General features: G+C 48.0%; 1 protein-coding gene across 4 annotated transcripts in view; it reads right to left on the bottom strand.

The window, feature by feature from the left end:
* ANKMY1 (ankyrin repeat and MYND domain containing 1) overlaps nt 1-19,060 on the bottom strand; it is a 73,878-nt gene that overhangs the window by 35,284 nt on the left and 19,534 nt on the right. For 2 of the 4 annotated variants that reach the window (XM_033229623.1, XM_033229624.1), the window contains exons 5-9: nt 18,334-18,806; nt 15,187-15,403; nt 14,655-14,819; nt 12,838-13,334; nt 9,619-9,790 (exon numbers count right to left, since the gene is read on the bottom strand). In XM_033229623.1, coding sequence (XP_033085514.1) covers nt 9,619-9,790; nt 12,838-13,334; nt 14,655-14,819; nt 15,187-15,403; nt 18,334-18,806 — 1,524 coding nt within the window. The other 2 variants (XM_033229626.1, XM_033229625.1) reach the window with 2 other exon arrangements.

Here is a 19,060-nt window from a genome sequence, read left to right as displayed (position 1 = left end):
CATCCCACTCCTCATTAAGTCCCACAAGTTTCGGAACACAGGAGTCGGGGGCATCCCACTCCTCATTAAGTCCCACAAGTTTCGGAACACAGGAGTCGGGGGCATCCCACTCCTCATTAAGTCCCACAAGTTTCGGAACACAGGAGTCGGAGGGCATCCCACTCCTCATTAAGTCCCACAAGTTTCGGAACACAGGAGTCAGGGGCATCCCACTCCTCATTAAGTCCCACAAGTTTCAGAAGGGCAGAAGACAGTCGGAAGGGCAGAAGACAGTGAGGCAGGACCTTCAAAGGTCTAAGGGAAATCTGGTCCTTGTGGCTGGAACCGTTCTTTTACACCTATTTCTAACAGGTGCTTGAAGCTGGCTCGATTGTCCCATATAACTGATGTTTTTGGTTCCTTTGAATAAACAGTGAAACTGACCCTCCCAATCGGAAAACTTGGGAAAGTTAAATTTGTTTTATCTGAGCTCCTTTCTCAGGAAATTGATCCTCAGACCTCCCAGATAGTATCAACGAGCTGAGATCCACCAGATCACAGCATCTAGAGTGATCATTTCCTCCTAGCAATATAAACCCCTAATTTTAGTGGGTTGTGTATGTAGATGGATTTGAGACTGATCTCCCATCTCCTTGGTTGCAGCACCCTATTAAAGCCTTCTTCCCTGGCAATACTCGTCTCAGTGACTGGCTTTCTGTGTGGCAAGCAGCAGGACCTCAACCAAACTCCTGCTGTTTCAGTAACAGATTTTGGTTCCCCAACCGGGAATGCATTGCTCATGGCTCAGCTGCTATGGGCCAAGAATTTCAGAAGCGCCCCCCGCCCCCTCAAGCAGCTGCCTGACCCTTTTTTGCTGGAGATAGATTTTGGTCTCTCTCTTTGGCCACACCACTGCCAGCTCCAACAGTGTTCCTGATTGCCCAGAAAGAACAGACTTTGAAACGTGACATTTGTGTCTGGGTGGATGACTATCTTTTGTGGGCAACAGACAGCAGGATGTGCTCCCCTCAATTTGGGGATATTCCAAAAAATTTCCATTTTCAGGTTGAACAGGCCTGACAGAAAGTAACACCCCAGCTGTTTCAGTTGGGACACATTTGGGGCTTGTTTGTTGTTGCAGCAGTTGGATTGTGTTTTGGTAATTGTTTGTATCAATATAGTCATGGGAAATTGGAATACACTGATCATCTTCTTGGCCCTGATGTTCTTTGGAATCTAGAGAAGTTTGACCTCTCCATGGGCTTCATTTTACATGTGAATGGGAAAGTGGGATGGAGTTCCCTGTATCCAGGAGTTTATGTTACTGTTCTAAGCAGGGTTAAACCTGGTTAATAGGTGATGTTGTTGTGTGGTGCTGTTTAGCCCCAGTGTTCTTTGAAGTCTGGGGAGGTTTGGCCTTTAAAATTCAAACCCATATGGAAATTGCTTTACCCCAAAATTTGGCTCACAGCCTTCAATGGATTACCTATTAAGGCAAACAAAGTTTAGCCATGTGAACGTGTTTGTTAACTGATGAGTTTGTATTGCTACCTCGTGGCTAGAGTTAAAGGTAAAAGCTATTGGATCTTTGTATGTATGCATATATATATGTTTAGATGTGTTTATGTTGTACATTTGTTATGTTGTACATTTTTTATGTTGTATGTTGTGCCTACAAAATTGGCTTATAAATAACTGTGCTCATAAATTAAGTACAGGAGTCTAAGCAATTTTCAAGTTCAGATGACTTAAGTAAATCTTTAATAAACTAACTGGCTTTAACATTATTGTTAAGATAAACATACAAATATCTTTGAAATCGTCAGCATGTATTTTTATCTGTTTTTTTTTCTTGAGCAGAGTTTTGCACTTGTTGCCCACACTGGAGTGCAATGGCGTGATCTCAGTTCACCGCAACCTCCGCCTCCTGGGTTCAAGCAATTCTCCTGCCTGTCACCTCAGTAGCTGGGATTACAGGAATACACCACCACACCTGGCTGATTTTGTATTTTTAGTACAGACAGAGTTTCTCCACGTTGGTCAGTCTGGTCTTAAACTCCTGACCTCGGGTGATCTGCCTGCCTCGGCCTCCTCCCAAAGTGTTTGGATTACAGGCGTGAGCCACTGTGCCTGGCCTTTTATTCGGGTTTTATATTTGTCTCTGCTACATATTTTGAGGTTCCAGGGTTTGCCACAGAAGGTTATAAAACTATAAATCCAGCCAAAACAAAATGATCCTTGTGTAACTTTTTTGACAAACAAGAATTTAGTAAATGTAAATGAGATAAATGGTTGTAGTGAATCATTTTTGTAATTTAAAATCTTAGTCATTTTTCTTTCTTCTTTTTCTTTTTTGAGACAGAGTCTCGCACTGTTGCCCAGGCTGGAGTGCAAAGGTGCAATCACCACTCACTGCAAGCTCTGCTTCCCAGGTTCAAGTTATTCTCCTGCCTCAGCCTCCTGAGTAGCTGGGAGTACAGGCACCCGCCACCACACCCACCTAATTTTTTTGTATTTTTAGTATAGAGATGGGGTTTCACCATTGTTAGCCAGGATGGTCTTGATCGCCTGACCTCGTGATATGCCCACCTTGGCCTCCCAAAGTGCTGGGATTACAGGCATGAGCCACCACGCCTGGCCCCATCTTAGTCATTTTTGATGCTCCTTGGATGTCTGGGTCATTTCCAATTAAGAAAGAGTTATCATATGGGGAAACATGTTTTTTTAATTTGTGGAACGTAATCATCTATAAAATCTTACTATCTCTGGGAAATTAGCATCGTTAGAATTATCAGTATTTCTTGCTTCCTAGTTTTTCACTAAAATTTAAGGTTACTAAGAATAAAAATTGTAGTTAATGTACAGTTCTGTATATAAGATGTGCCAAAGAAGATGTCTCCTTATTGAAAAAAAGAATACTTTTGTCTAATTCAAAGTTACCTAGCCCAGGCATGGTAGCTCATGCCTGTAATCCCAGCACTTTGGGAAGCCAAGGCGGGACGATTGCTTGAGCTCAGGAGTTTGAAACCAGCCTGGGTAACACAGCAAGACCTTGTCACTACTAAAAATTAAAATTAAAAAAATTATCCAGGTGTGGTGGCATGCACCTGTAGTCCCAGCTACTCAGGAGGCTGAGGTGGGAGGATCACTTGAGCCCAGGAGGTTGAAATTGCAGTGAGCTATGATCATGCCCCTGCACTCCAGCCTGGGTGACAGAGTGAGACCCTGCCTCAAAAAGAAAAGGAAAAGGAAAAAGAAAAAGAAAGAAAAAAGTTACCTAAAGGTTGATTCAAATTATGGACTTGAAAAGATTATTTATGAAACAAGGTATTAATATAAAGGAACCAGTAAGGAGGGGAAAGAGATGTGAAGAAACTTATGGATATTAAGATGTATTTTCATTAAGGAAGGTTATAAAGGGAATAATTTTGAGAAACAATCTCAGATGGTAAATTTTTGTCCTAAGATAAAATGAGTATTTTAAAAATTGTTATTTAAAAAAGAAAAGAATAATCTAAGACAAAACAGAAAGTCCAAGTATGTCAAATATGGTCTGTGTAAGGCATATGTAGTTTTTTTCTGTTTTTCTCTGTGTGTCTACCTTCATGTGTATACAGACAAAATAGAAAGTTGAAAAAGTTTAGATAATATTCTTTAAAACTTGATAGAAAACTGGATAAATCTGGCTAATTAGCACTGGTCACAGTTAAAGCTCCTAGTCTTAATGAAGGTAAATTTTAAAATACTGTAAAAAAATGCATTGGCAGTTTGGCAATTTTTTAATACAGTTACGGATGAAGCCAGATTTAGCATAGAGCCAAATTTCACATCCATGTTCGCATTGCTTTGGCTCACACTGTATTTGCTCTTCTGCATAGGTAGTATTAGCACTAAGAGAGTTACTGGCCACATGACTCAAGCAAATTTCTTAGGTACACAAAATGTATAGTGGTGTTGGTGGCCTTAAAGATATCAATTTGTATACCAGGTATGAGATATTCATCATACTTTTTTAGGCTCTCAGGAACATTGAAGTCTCTAAGGTAAACTCAGTAGGAGAAAAATTGGGTGTTAGTTTCCCTTTTGTTTTTGCTTTTATATTTCACTGATTTGTTGTTTGTTCTCCTTTGGGTTTTACTTATATATCTATATATATATAACCACTGATATTTTCTAGCTTCTAATGGAAGGCCTGTATTTGGCTCTATAGTCACTTTGTTTCCTATGCATTTCCAACAGTTCATCATTTGCTCTGTTTATCCAAAGTTCCTAAGCTACCTTTATTTATCAAGCCTCCAAAAAATGATAGAGCACACCAGTTATTCTCCTGCCTCAGCCTCCTGAGTAGCTGGGAGTACAGGCACCCGCCACCACACCCACCTAATTTTTTTGTATTTTTAGTATAGAGATGGGGTTTCACCGTTGTTAGCCAGGATGGTCTTGATCGCCTGACCTCGTGATATGCCCACCTTGGCCTCCCAAAGTGCTGGGATTACAGGCATGAGCCACCACGCCTGGCCCCATCTTAGTCATTTTTGATGCTCCTTGGATGTCTGGGTCATTTCCAATTAAGAATTTAAAACTGACATTTAAAACTGGATTGGTTTTTCTTACCTCTGACAATCTAGAGAGCTGTAAAAGCATTAAGGTTCCTGGCAATAAATAAAAGATGCATTTTTACAAGTTCTGAAAAGAAATAGTATAATTACTTATTTTCTTACTTGGAAAAGTAGGTGAGAGTAGCAATGTTCACATGATGTTTATTTCCAAGGTAATTCTATTCAATCAATAATTCGAGTTGGTTTCACAGTCTTTCCTTGAGATAATGAGGATAAACTGTGATATGGGGACAAAGTTTTAGTGTTCAGGAAAGATTGGCCTTGTCCTTAAAACTGTATTGACTGGGATTTCTCTCAAATTACTTAGTTGTCTTTACAGTTACTAAAATTAAGTGACATTCACTTGGATTAAGTAGTTTTTTCTTTCTTTTTTTTTTTTTGAAATGGAGTCTTGCTCTTTCACCCATGCTGGAGTGCAGTGGCACGATCTTGGCTCACTGCAAGCTCCACCTCCTGGGTTCATGCCATTCTCCTGTCTCAGCCTCCCAAGTAGCTGGGACTACAGGCACCCGCCACCATGCCTGGCTATTTTTTTTGTATTTTTTTTAGTAGAGACAGGGTTTCACTGTGTTAGCCAGGATGGTCTCTCTCTCCTGACCTCGTGATCCACCCACCTTGGCCTCCCAAAGTGCTGGGATTACAGGCAATAATAAAATATTTTTGTTTCCCTTTTGAGTAAACTGCAGGGAGAAAAAGGAGAGACAGATTCAGTTGGCCTCATGCTGTCTTTATTAGGTCTTATTGTTTGGGAAACTGATTCTCCTATCAAAGAGTAAAGGTTTTTGTGGGTTTTTTGTTTTGAAATATTTGAATTATTTTGGCTAAAGGATTGGCAATTGTATAGTGACTTGTGATCCTGTTTTATAATATCAAGTGTCTTTAACCTTTGATATATGACAAACTCCAAAAGCAAACTTTCAAGTTTTAAATTCAGTCTTCTTTACCTCAAACTACCTTTTTGGGGGACATTGGGTCGCCAAAGTCCAAGAGAAACATATTAGGCTTATTTGGTATGTTAGAATTTTACAGAAAGCATCGTCAAATGCAAAGTCGTGTTTAACTTTCTCTAGGTTACATGTATATAGATACGTTGTTCATGTGTGTTCCAGGATTGCATGACATTCCTGAAATTCTGATCTGTCTTAATATATGTTGCCAGTGGTTATCATAATTATTGTTAAATTGTCTGATACAGAAATAACAAAATTTCCTTGTCAGCTGTGTCTTTACAGCTGTCCTAAGACTTTTGTCATCTACAATTATTGTTTTGCTTTGATTCTTTTCACAAAGTGACTTATAATCAGCTACCATCCAGGGCTTGCTTCTTTGGGTGGAGTTCATGGAAAGGACTATTGAATGCACATTTCTGTTAACTTTGGAGATTGTGCCATTGGATTAGGAGGAAAATTCCAGGGCTCTAACTAAAAAGCTGGTGTTAACCCGTTTTGACGGTTAACCCAGCATGAAGCATAGCAAGAGGTGACTGCATGGACCGAAGTAGTGGAGGACTGAAACCTTTTTTATGATTTTTTGAAACACTGCTGGTTCTTTTTGTTTCATTTTTCGGAGTCTGGAAAGCTTTTTCCTTTTGAGCTGCTTATATCCATTAACAATAGAGTATACTCTTGCAAACAGAATTTGAAGCTTTTTTCTGTGTCTGCCTGACTTCCCCAGAATTTGGAGACTATGCAAATATTTTTAATTCATGGCAATGTATTTGTTTGCATACATTTATTAGGAATCTGTTTTCTTTTATAATGGGACACAGTTGGAGGAACTGGTTATTCTCCCAGGGCTTTGACTGGAATGGCACATTTTCAGAATAAGCAGATTGCTTTGAGAAATTGAGATTGACTTTATAGAGCCAATGGGAACCTCTTAGAATAACTGGCCTCATACCTTGTCTATGCAGTTCCTTTGCATGCTTCCTGGCCTGCGGTAAGTGGACTGTGTCACTTTCTGTCAGACCTAGGAGCCTCAAGTTGTTTGGGACCTTGAGAAGAGTGGTTTTCCCAGTTCACACAGGGATCTGAAGGCACAGATGGATCCTTGGCTTGGCTTGAGAGGCCTTTGAGGTGGAGTCTGAGATTCCTTGTGAAAGGTTCTAGCAAAGCCTACTTAGGAGAGCCTGGAGGGACAATGATTCTTGGCCAGGCACAGTGGCCAAGGCGGGAGGACTTGTAACCTGTAACCCTAGCACTTTGGGAGGCCAAGGCGGGAGGACTGCTTGAGTCCAGGAGTTTGAGACCAGCCTGGGCAACATAGTGAGACTCTGTCTTTACAAAAATTTTTAAAATTAGCCAGGCCTGGTGATACATGCCTGTAGTCCAGCTGCTCTGGAGGCTGAAGTAGGAGGATCACTTGTGCCTGGAAGGTGGAGGCTGCAGTGAGCCATGATTATGTGACTGCATTGCAGCCTACGTGACAGAGTGGGACCCTGCCTCAAAAGAAAAAAAAAGACAATAATTCTTCCTGCACTTTGTGTGAGTAATCAGGCCACTGAAGCTTATTTTGCAGGTAGGTTGGTCTTGCTGTGATTTGCCTTTGGTGGAAGTGGGGAACTGGAAAGAGAAAGATTGTGTTTTAGAAAAAACTCTAGTATCAGATTAACCTTTGATTCTTGGGTGGCCACAGGGTTACCCATGGTGTGGAGCTGCCCACAATGCCCCTCCTCAGCATGAAGCAGCCAGACGGATCCATGGCCTGATTCCTCATGACTGAGGAATTGACAGATGGGGGGAAGGGTGTTGCAACTGGCCTAGTAGTCCCTTAGAACCCATGTCTATGGTTTCTTTTAAATAAACATAGAAATTGACCCTTCCATTCTTTAAAACTTGAGGAAGTTACATTTGTCTTATCTGAGCTCCTTCCTCAGGAAACCAACCAGCAGGCCTTCTAAATAGTATCAAGGAACAGAGACTCACTAGATCACAGCATCTGGACAGTGAGACCCGAGACCCTTCACCCATCATGACTGCCCCTGGGAGCACCGGCTTCCTGTTGACCAACTCTTTTTCCTTAGCCCTCCTAATTCCTGCTTTTCCACACATGGTTACATTTCTTCCCTGCTATGTAAATCCCCAATTTTAGTCTGTTGAGGACATGGATTTGAGAACGATCTCCTGTTCTCCCTAGTGCAGCACCCGATTAAAGCCTTCTTCCCTGGCAGTGCCCATCGTCCCACTGATTGGCTTTCTGTGCAGTAAGCAGCAGGATCTAGACCAAACCCCTGGTGTTTTGGTGACATGTTCATTTCTGAACCCACTCAAATATTTTAATTTCTAAAAAACTTTCTATTTGAAAGATAAACGTGTAAATAATACATTCCTGATCAGCTATGAACAGATGAATAAACAAGTGAGTCAGTGAAGGATGTCCATGCCCAGTTTAAAGGTTGTGACCTTAATCAGTTTCAAAGATGGAATCCGATCAGTAAACCTAAAAAGTTACGAAATTATCCTGCATCTTAAACCAAAAATTCTGTTTTCTGTGTAACCTTACACTTGGAAGGAAAGTTTAATTTCTTCCATGGCTGGGCACTAAGGGTCCTGGACAGTGAGACCCACCTGCCCTCAAACACTCAATGCCGCCTGAGTGACAACTGGCAAGGCTGGTGGCCAGAGAGAGCCATCAGCTCTCACCCCATCAACACCCTGTGAATAAGGTAAGGTGCTGAAATGATGGACGATGGACAAGTGTTTACACAACTGGAGAAGAAAAAATCTACAAGTAAATTTCACAGCCAAGTGGACAGACCCCCATCATGTGTCTGCATAATGGGCCCCCTGTTCTGGGGGCACCCAAAGGTGGCCCTGGTGCCAGTTCGTGATCCATCTGGAATCTTCACAGCCACTGTGGACAGCAGTCGTTTCTTGAGTGTGGATGGGTGGATGCACTGAACGGAAAATTGTGATGGGGTTAGTCTAGATCTTAAATTAGAGAAATGATTGTAGGGCCCTTCAAAATACAAAGAGAAAGAACGAAAACAAGGGTTCAGGCAAAGGGATGAAACACAACAGATAATGTCATGTTCAAGTGAACAGGAAACGCCGCAGTGAGCCCACGCTTGCCACCATACCTCCATCTCGCCCTGTCCCCTGTGCAGCCTAACGAGGCCCTCATGGACTGACGGAGCTGAGAGGGAAGCCTGGCCTCATCCCAGATGCCTCTGAGAGGAGGCGCAGTCTTGGGCAGTGACTCTGATTCCATTCCAGAGCAGTGGAAATTCAGGAAGGAAGCCCTTCCAGTAGCTGTGCTGTGGGGAAGGCTGCGGGAGTCTGGGGCCAAGCATCGGGATGCCCACTGCCCGGGGGACCGGTGGGAAAAGGAGAGTTTGAACGAGCAAAGCCCATAAAGCCCTGAGTCCCCAGTGAAACTCAGCAGAAACACGAAACTTTCTTCGAAGAACTAGCAGGCTAATTTACTCCAGAGCAAAATGCCCTGTGAAGCTGCTTGCTCACGGGTGGGCGTGGCCTCAAAGGGGGAAGCCATCCTCTGGGAAAGGCACAGCTCTGTCTCTTAGCAGGCACAGGACTCACACTTCTTGAGAAAGATATAAAATCAGATTTCCCTTCAAAGACTTTTTCTCAGCTAAATATTTTGCCGGCTGGATCTGTTGTGGTAAAGATAAAATCTCAGCACCAAAACCCTTTGCCTCCGCTGCTGGTGTCCTTGTGATGCTGAGCCTGGGGTGAAAGGGGGCCCGCCTCCTCCTGAACACAAGTCTCCCCTTTCCAAGGGGACTTCAGGACACGCTTCCCGAGTTTGCTTCAACACTGGGAAAACATTATACAGAGCGTGAAATACTCTAGAAACTAGCACAGCATCCAAATTCTGTCTGGGGACATGGGAGGAACAGTGGGCTGTGGGATCCCCACTCCGGCGCGCCATCACCAACACAGCCCAGTGGTCGCCTGCAAGAGCCCACCCCGCTCTTCCGCGCCTAGGTGGAGCGAGCTGCTGCCCGGCCCGTGCCCGAGAGTCTGAGCTCATCCCGGCGCCCGCCCGCAGAGGCTCCTACCTGTCGGGGAAAGCAGATATCGGTCCTCGCCCCATGCTCCAGCAGCAGCCTCACCCCGTCCACGTCCCCGGCCTTCACCGCAAGGAACAGGACCTGCATGGGCACGCGGCACAAGTTGGGATCCGCGCCCCGGCGCAGCAGCAGCTTAATGGTCTGAAAGCGCTTCCTTCGCCTGAAAAAGAGGGGGCACTTGTGGGCCCCTGGAGGGCAGGCACCTGCACTGTGCCCAGGACGGGGCCATGCCAGCAACGAGACTGGGCAAGGGCTTGTAGGGAGTATGTGTGTGATGTGTGTGCCGCAACCACACCCACCACACTACACAGCACACAACCACAACACAAACACACACGGAGACACACCACACAACTACACAAGCCACACCAGAGGGCACACCACACATACACACACGGCACACACAGCACACCACACAGCACATTCACAGCACACCCCACACAGCACATAACCCCACACACAAGACACGCCAGAGCTCACACCACACACAGCACACCACACACAAGCCACAGCAGAGCACACACACCACAGTACACACAGCACACACACCACACACAGCACACCACACACAAGCCACACCAGAGCACACACACCACAGTACACACACAGCACACCACACACTCAAACCACACACACAACACACTATTCACACCACAAAGACACAAACACACAGGCACACACGCCTCTGAGGGGTCACTGAGCAGAAGGCTGGCCAGCTCAGGGGGAAGCTGTGCCTCCGGAGGGTACTTGCGCCTCACGAGAGGCTGGGGCCAGGTGGGTGGAGATTGTGCAGCCATGCAGGGCTTAGGGAGAAGCTCAAGAGAGGAGGAAGGGGCTGGGGGTAGGGGGCCCAGGTGGCAGCGGGAATGCCCGTGCATGCAGGGCAGGTGTAGGACCCAGCCAAGCTCACTGACCCTGCAGCAGGCACAGGATCATAGCTGCGGGAACTAGATTGGCCTTGAGCAGCAGTCCCCAGCATCCAGACCCCTATCCAGACCCTTACCATTCGTAAGCCCGTGGAACTGTGTTCACGTGGGTGCTGGCTCTCCTTGTCTGTCACTACTAGGTAAAGCTCAAAAACTGTCAAAATGTGTCCAGAATGTATTCCTTCTGGTGGGTACTTGGTCCTGCTGACTTCAAGAATGGAGCCACAGACCTGCAGTGAGTGTTACAGCTCTTAAAGATGGTGGGTCTGGAGTTTGTTCCTTCAGATGTGTCCAGTTTCTTCCTTCCAGTGAGTTCATGGTCTCACTGACTTCAAGAATAAAGCCTAGACCTTCATGGCGAGTGTTACAGCTCTTAAAGGTGGTGCAGACCCAAACAACAAAATTTATTGTTAACAGTAAAAGAAAAAAGCTTCCACAGCGTGCAAGGTGACCTAAGGAGGTTGCTGCTGCTGCTGCTGCTGGCTGGGTAAAGCGGGGGCAGGGGGGGCGGACTGCAGCCAGCTTTTATTTCCTCATTTGGCCCCACCCACATCCTGCTGATTGGTCCATTTTACAGAGCACTGATTGGTCCATTTCACAGAGTGCTGATTGGTGCATTTACAATCCTTTAGCTAGACACAGTGCTGATTGGTGCGATTTTACAGAGTGCTGATTGGAGCATTCGAATCCTTTAGCTAGACACAGAGCGCTGATTGGTGCATTTACAATCCTTTAGCTAGACACAAAAGTTCTCCAAGGCCCCGCCCGACCCAGAAGCTCGGCTGGCTTCACCTCTCAAGAACGCTCACCAACTTGTTAACCATAACAAACCCACTGCATGTTACCAATAAGTAATACTGTCACAAAAAGTTATTTTACAAAGCAAAACCAGTTAGGGAGAAGGGTGGCACTGTTTTCCACCTTCGCTGGATTCCCCTATCTGCTCTGCTGCAGCCTTGGTGGAAGTGAGTGGAGACCCAGCTTCCCCCAGGTACGCGGCTGGATGAAGGAGTATTTGAGCAGCCTTTCTGATCATCATGGTCTTCCTGTTTGAACTACATGAACCCAGGCTGGGGGCGGTGAGCTAGCTACCTGGTGGAGCTGGACACTCATCAACCAGCCTTCTGCACCTGGTTGCACTGAAGGCCACGGACCCACCTCTCACTGTCAATGGATCTTCATCCACCTGGCGATGGTTTGACATCAGAACTTGGCTGTGTGGCCAAGTTCTGCTATGCCATCTCACCCGAAAAACCTGTGAATACCCACGTCTCAAAGGAAGCTATGAAGGTCTTGGTGGTGGATACAAGTGTCCAAAATTCTGCTCTCCACTTGAAAACATAAATTTCACCAGCAACAAATAGTGTCATATGTTTTCCTTAAAGCGGTAGGCTGTGTTCAGGAGAATGAACAGCCACATAACAGTGGTCATTCTTCTGATCAAAAATGGGGCAGGAGGTTAAGGAAGATACCACATTCTGTTTGCTACTCTGGCCCTGGGGGAAGCGATTCTTGCAGAGAAGTGGTGTGCCTTGGTCTATGGCAGATGCACATCAGTGTCCTTCCCATGTTTTCTGATCCAGAATATTCGAGGGGTGTATACTCAAGGAGCAAGATTTAATGCAATTCGTCATTGCTTTTCTGCTTTGTCAAAGGCATTCTTCAGTGAGACAGGCATCCTCCCAAGTGCACATCGTGGCGAAGGAATACCATGCCCCCATGCAGGCTGGGCACTGCTGCCTTGCAGGCTGGGGGTTGGTGGTCTGGATTTCCTTGTCTTCATACCATCCACCAATGTCAACACAAGGAGAAGGCTAACAGAGTCTCAGGGTTATCAAGAGAATCATTTTGACCCCACAGACTCCCTGAAAGGGTCTTGGAACCCCAGGGGTGCATGGACCACATTTTGAGACACACTGGTATAGACAGGGTGGGCAATAGGGGTGTGTGGGCTGCCCGGGCAGGTGTCACTCACATGCACCATGGCTAGGATAGGACCCCTGGACTGTGGCCCCTGCTGAGGCTCCCACAGAGACACTTCAGGCCAGTGCCAAAGGCCAAAGCAGGGCTGGGGTGGCATTGAAAACAGCCCGTCACTGTGGAACTCCCACAGGCTCGGCCATGGTGTGGAGCCACCAACACAGGGATGCTCACACATTCAGACACACATCTCCGAACACAAGGCCTCCCGCTGGCACAGGGAAGAGACGTGGGTCTGCTGTGCACAGGATTCAGCCCTGATGGTGGCCCTCCACCCCCGCCCCCTGGCACCAGGACCTACTCGATCATGGACAATGCCATCTTCCGCATGGTCCCTTTGTCGAAGCTGCTGGCGCACAGTGAGGGTGAGGCCATCTTCAGCAAGCTGTGGGACTGGGCGCTCCTCTCCAGCATGGCCTGTGAGAGCTCGATGGAGAAGTTGCACACACACACATTGGACTCAAAGTTCGTCTCAGTGCTGCACGGAGTGCCCCGGTCTGTGTTTCCCAGCACATCCTCGAGCCCACTTTCCACATGGCCAAGGCTGCCTTTCACCAACAGGGAGTCCCCCTTCAGAGAGCTGCTCCTGTGGTCCACGGACTCCCCAGGCTGCCCAGTGTCCTGGAAATGGCCGCCCTCCTGGCTGCCCAAGATGTGTGGCAGTGGTGGTGGTGTTGGCGGTGGCCTCAGCGCATAGCTACCCTGGAAAGGCACGTTCACCTCATGGTACAGAGACTCCAGGTTTGTGTCCATGAATGATGATGAAAGGATTGGAACAACTGGGAATTTTGGAGGTTCCTTTGGAAAAGAACCAAAAAACTGTCATTAGAAGAAATTGGAGTGACAACCTCATTCTAGTACCTTCTTCAGCAAGGACCAATGCCCGAGGCCTAGAGCTGTCTTCAAAGCACCTAGGCTGAAAAGACCAGGGCAGCTTTTCCCAAACCCTCAAAGGGGAAAAAAAAAAAAAAACCCTGTGAAGGTATCGCACAGAAGCCTGCACCTGACCAGGCCACACCCCGGGCTGCATGGCCCTATACATGGCTGCTGAGCTCACAAAATGTGGCCCATCCACACCCAGGTGCTTAGGAGTGAAGGAGAGGTTGGAAAACGAAGGCAAATACCTTAATGATGCTGCTTATATTGATCATACATCAACATGATTGGATTTTGAATACATTAGGCTAAATTATATTAAAATTAATTCCACCTGTTTTACTTTTTCATGCGGCTACTTCCCAAATTTTAATTACATGTTTTATTTCTGTCACACGGCACTGCCCTTGATCTGCTTGTGTTTTGAGCCATGGTTCCCAAAGTGTGGCCCCTGGACCAGAGGTATTGGTGAAACCAGCCCAAGAGTCCCACAGATAGTTGTTTTTGGATAAACATAGAAATCGACTCTTCTGTTAAAGCTTGAAACTCGTATTTGTCTTATCTGAGTTCCTTCCTCAGGAAAGGACCTTCAGGAAGCATCAGAGAGCTGAAACCCACCAGATCACCACACCAGATGTCTCCTTGCCTTGTCCTAGTTTCTGTTTTCTTACACATTGTTACATTTCTCTCCTGCTACATAAACTCCAGGTGTTAGTCAGTCAGGGAGATGGACTTGAGACTGATCTCCCATCTGCCTGGCTGCAGCACCCGATTAAAGCCTTCTTCCTTGGCAATACTTGGCATCTCAGTGATTGGCTTTCTGTGCAGCGAGCAGCAGGACTGAGACTGAACCCCTGGTGTTTCAGTAACATTGGTACTGCCAGGAAACTTGTTAGGCATGCAGATTCTCAGCCCCATCTTGGGGGCGTTGTCATGGATGCCCACTCTCCCTCCACAGTACCCCTTTCCTGCACAGTGCTGGCAGGGCAGGTCTCAGGGCCCCAGGCTGCTATGCAAGTGACGCATAAAGAATACACATCACTTGGCAACTGTGGTGGAGCTCAGGGTCCCTTAAGGGATACCCAGGCTCTATCCCTCTTGCCCACTCCCTGCCTTATCTTGTAACTCACCCTGTACAAGCCTGGTGCACACAGGAGGACGGAGGAGGCTCGGTGGACACTTAGAAGAGACAGAGAAGACAACAGGGGACAGTTGGTGGTACGGTGACCACCGGGGGCTGACCTGGGGCTCGCGCATGGTCCGTTCAGCAACATTGGGCTTGAAGGACTGGGCAGGGTAGTAGACGAGGAAACACATGCTGAGTGCCGTGAGACCCTCATCTGAGCACTTGTTCACGTCGGCCCCACAGTCCAGGAGAAGGTTGACAATGTCATTGTGGCAGTGAGTCTGGAGGGAGATGAGGCGGGACTCAGGAGGATGCACCTGGGAAGGATCACTGGGCGTCCTGATGCCCTCATGAGGCCACCCCATGGCAGGGCAGGAACCCGTGCTCATTCGGGAGCTTAGCAAAGGGACAAGTGTGGGACAAAGGAATGGAATGGGCACTCTGCCCCAAACCCTTCTCCACAGGACCATGAGTGTCACGCTCAACTGAGGGGGTTTCTACTGAACGGTGAGGTGGAGGTGTGGACACATCAGTATCCCCATGTACCTCAGCTCTGCTCCTGCAGAGGGGCCCACAGAGGGCCACCCACGTGTGTGACCCTCACAGCTAAGCTCCTGCGGGCACCAGCCAGGAGGGTGGGGGGCTTACAGCAGCCGCAGCGAGCACAGTGTAGCCTTTTGCGTCTGCCACGTCGGCACTAGCAAAGTTGTCCTTCAGGATCCCACAAATCCAGTCGTGGTTCCCTTCCTCAGCCTTTAGGATCATCTCCGTGGAAAGCCGCTCTTTGGGCCCACAGAGTGCAAAGCCACTGCGCTTCCCCTGCAGGATGGCGCCCATGTTCCAGCTGGTGTGAGCCGGCTTGTTCCTGGCAACACAACAACTTTCAGTGGTCCTAGACCAGGTTCTGCACCTCCCATGAGAAAGGGTCCAGCTGGGCCACCTCCCTCCAATGCCTCCCCTTCTCACAAGAAGCCCCCCACTGTTCACTCCTCAGGCATCCTGAGTGCTGGCAGCTGCATCCCCAGCTGCTCATGATCCACTAGGTTGCACATGGTGGTGTGGACATGCCACCTGGATGTCAAGATGCTTGGGCTACATGTCTGTGCCAGCAGGAATGTGCTGGCTGCGAGTACACCCATGCATCTCTCATTCATCTAGGTCACTGGGTGTTTGCTAAGAAACGGGCTACAACAGCAAAGGCGCTGGGTAGGAAGGAGGCCAACATACATGTGGGTCCAGTCTCAGTACCAACACCCACATTCCACCCTCTGCTCGTACACTTTTGTCTGAGTAGACAACACGCATATCTCATGGCTTACTCATCACACAACACTGATGCCTCCTGGTGTGTACACAACCCCTTTTCACAATAGAGAACCTGTGCATTACAGTTGCTTCTGTACCTAACAGTATTCTGCCTGCACAATGCTGGTAGGGCAGGTCTCGGGGCCCCAGGCTGCTATGCAAGTGACGAGTAAACGACACATATCACTTGACATCTGTGGTGGAGCTCAGGGTCTCTTAGGGGATACCCAGGCTCTATCTCTCTTGCCCACTCCCTGCCTTATCTTGTAACTCACCCTGTACAAGCTTGGTCCACACAGGAGGACCAGTTGTAATTGTCAACAATTACAAGCCCAGTTGATGTTTGCTTGATGGATGGATGGATGGTTGGGTGGGTGGATGTATGTTGCATGAGTGAATTGATGGATGAATGGGTGGGTGAGTGGATGAATGGACGGGTGGGTGGGAAGATGGATGAATGGGTAGGTGGGAGGGTGGATGGATGGGCGGATGGATGAATAGATGGATGAGTGGGTGGGTGGATGAATGGGTGCTGCATTGGTGGATTGATGGATGAATGGATGGGTGGGTAGGTGGATGCATGAATAGATTGATGGATGGATAGATGGGTAGGTGAGTGGATGAATGGGTAGGTAGGTGGGTAGATGAATGGATGGTTGGATGAATGGATGTTGCATGGGTGGACTGATGAATGAATGGATGGATGGGTGGGTGGATGAATGGGTAGGTAGGTGGGTAGATGAATGGATGTTCCATGGGTGGACTGATGGATGAAGGGGTGGGTGGGTGGATGAATGTTGCATGAGTATACTGATGGATGAATGGATGGAGAGGTGGGCGAGTGGGTGAATTAACGGGTAGGTGGGTGGGTAGACAAATGGATGGCTGGATGAATGGATGTTGCGAGGGTGAACTGATGGATGACTGAACCGGTAGGTGGGTGGACAAATGGGTAGGTGGGTGGGTAGATGAATGGATGGCTGTATGAATGGATATTGCATGCATGAATTGATGGATGAATGGATGGGTAAGTGGGTGGATGAATGGGTAGGTGTGTGGGTGGATTGATAAGATGAATGGATGGGTGGGTGGGTGAATGGGTAGGTGGGTGGATAGATGAATGGATGGCTGGATGAATGGATATTGCATGGGTGGATTGATGGATGACTGAATGGGTGGGTGGGTGGATGAATGGGCAGGTGGGTGGGTAGATGAATGGATGGCTGGATGAATGGATGGGTGGGTGGATGAATGGGTAGGTGTGTGGGTAGATGAACAGATGCTTGAATGAATGGATGTTGCATGGGTGGATTGGATGGTAGGTGGGTGGGTGATTGGGTGGGTGGATGGATTGATGAATGAAAAAGCAGCCACTTATTCTCAGAAAAGATGCGTTCTGAAAGTTTAGTGACATCTGAGGTCAATATTTGGGAAAGGAATTAAAGTGTTCTTGAATATTTTAACTTCTAAAAATTAAACACTTCGGCCGGGCACAGTGGCTCACACCTATAATTCCAACACTTTGGGAGGCCAAGGAGGGTGGACCATGAGGTTAGGAGTTCAAGACCAGCCTGACCAATATGGTGAAAGCCCATCTCTACTAAAAATACAAAAATTACCTGGGTGTGGCGGCGGGCCCCTGTAATCCCAGCTACTCGGGAGGCTGAGGCAAAGAACTGCTTGAACCCGGGAGGCAGAGGTTGCAGTGAACCAAGATTGCACCACTGCACTCCAGCCTGGGTGACAGAGTGAGACCCTGTGCCCTCCCCCCACCAAAAAAATTAAACACTTTTCCTTAGGTGGTGGCTGACTTTCCTGGGGCGCTGGGTAGGGTAGAAGGGTTTTTGGAAGACCAACAGAGCAGAGCATCTCTTCATGCCATCCTTGGACAAGTCGAAGGCCTGGCTGGGCCCCAACACCACTACTGCCCTGTGCTCCCACCCTTGGCTCTCAGGCAGATCCCTTACCACCACATAACAGTAACAACAAACCCTGCTCTCCATGTCAACCCTGAGAGGAGACTTGGCCCATGGAACACCTAGGCACCGACGCAATCATGGGGGCAGGACACTAGCTACGGCCTGCACAAGGGGAAATGCACAGGGCCCAGGGCCAGGACTCACCCGCAGCTCCATGGACTCAGGAGCTTCTCCCCAGCCACATCTGCCCCAGGTTCCACACTAGCCTCGGGACTCCCCTGGCTGCATGTTCACCAATCCACCTCCTGATCATTCCTGTCCCCAAGAGTGGGCAGGTGGGATCCTGAGACCATCATTCCCCTGCACAGACGTCCAGGGCCCCAGGGCCCAGCCAGCAGGGGCTTTCCCTCCCTTCATTATGACCCACATCAGTCACTTAATGGGAGGAGCGTGTTCAGGTCACCCTGAGGGAGCACCCTCAGTGGCAGCTGGCTGGGGGCCTCAGGAACCTGCCTAGGGGCAGCCTGTACAGTGCAGGGCCCTGGGGGAGGAGCAGCAGCAGACTGGTCACCTGAACTTGTAAGTTTGCTTCTGGATTTTGATCAGCAAAGGGGTCTCATTGATTATGAACCAGGGTTCTCCATTGTCAACGAATGGAGGAATTTCATTGAGGAAGATGCAGGTGTCCAGCTCTTTGCGGAAAGAGCTTGTCATGGGCAGGTGGTCACAGTCAGTCGAGTAGACATACGTTTCTGGAGGCAGCATTAGGTTGTCATTCAGAAGAAACCGCTTATACTCATAGAAAAAGGGGTCCTGTTCCTCCTGCAGTCCCCACTCTGTTTTCTCCTCTTCTGAGAGGCTGATCCTGGCAGGGCTGTAGGTGAGGAAGCCAGAGAACTCAGGGTAGCTGAGGAGGGAGAAGCCACTGGGGATCTGGGTGCACAGCTTGATGAGTTGCTCCCGGAACCACAGCCCCACGTCCTGGCTGCCATCGGGGTAAGTCTCAACGCCTGGTCCAAACCGCTGGTCTGCTTTGTACAGCCCCTGCCAAGGAAGCGCAATAGGCCGAGGAGAGACGGCACGACCCAGCTGCACGCTGTGATCAAGCTTGCAACGTCCAAAGAAATCCCAAAAAAGAAAACTTTCCCAAGAAATGCGTGCATTCACCCAGTAAACATCTCTGGAGGCTTAGGCTGTGCTGCCCAGGGACCGAGGTGGACCAGCTCTCCCGAGGGACAGGAAGGAGGGCACTCCGGAGAGCACATGGAGGGGCAAGGGGGCGGCCAGGGAGGTCTCAG

Source organism: Trachypithecus francoisi, unplaced genomic scaffold (genome assembly GCF_009764315.1).
Source record: "Trachypithecus francoisi isolate TF-2019V2 unplaced genomic scaffold, Tfra_2.0 Lachesis_group13, whole genome shotgun sequence".
In the NCBI taxonomy this organism is placed as follows: domain Eukaryota; kingdom Metazoa; phylum Chordata; class Mammalia; order Primates; family Cercopithecidae; genus Trachypithecus; species Trachypithecus francoisi.
This window is presented reverse-complemented; position numbering and strand designations above follow the sequence as displayed.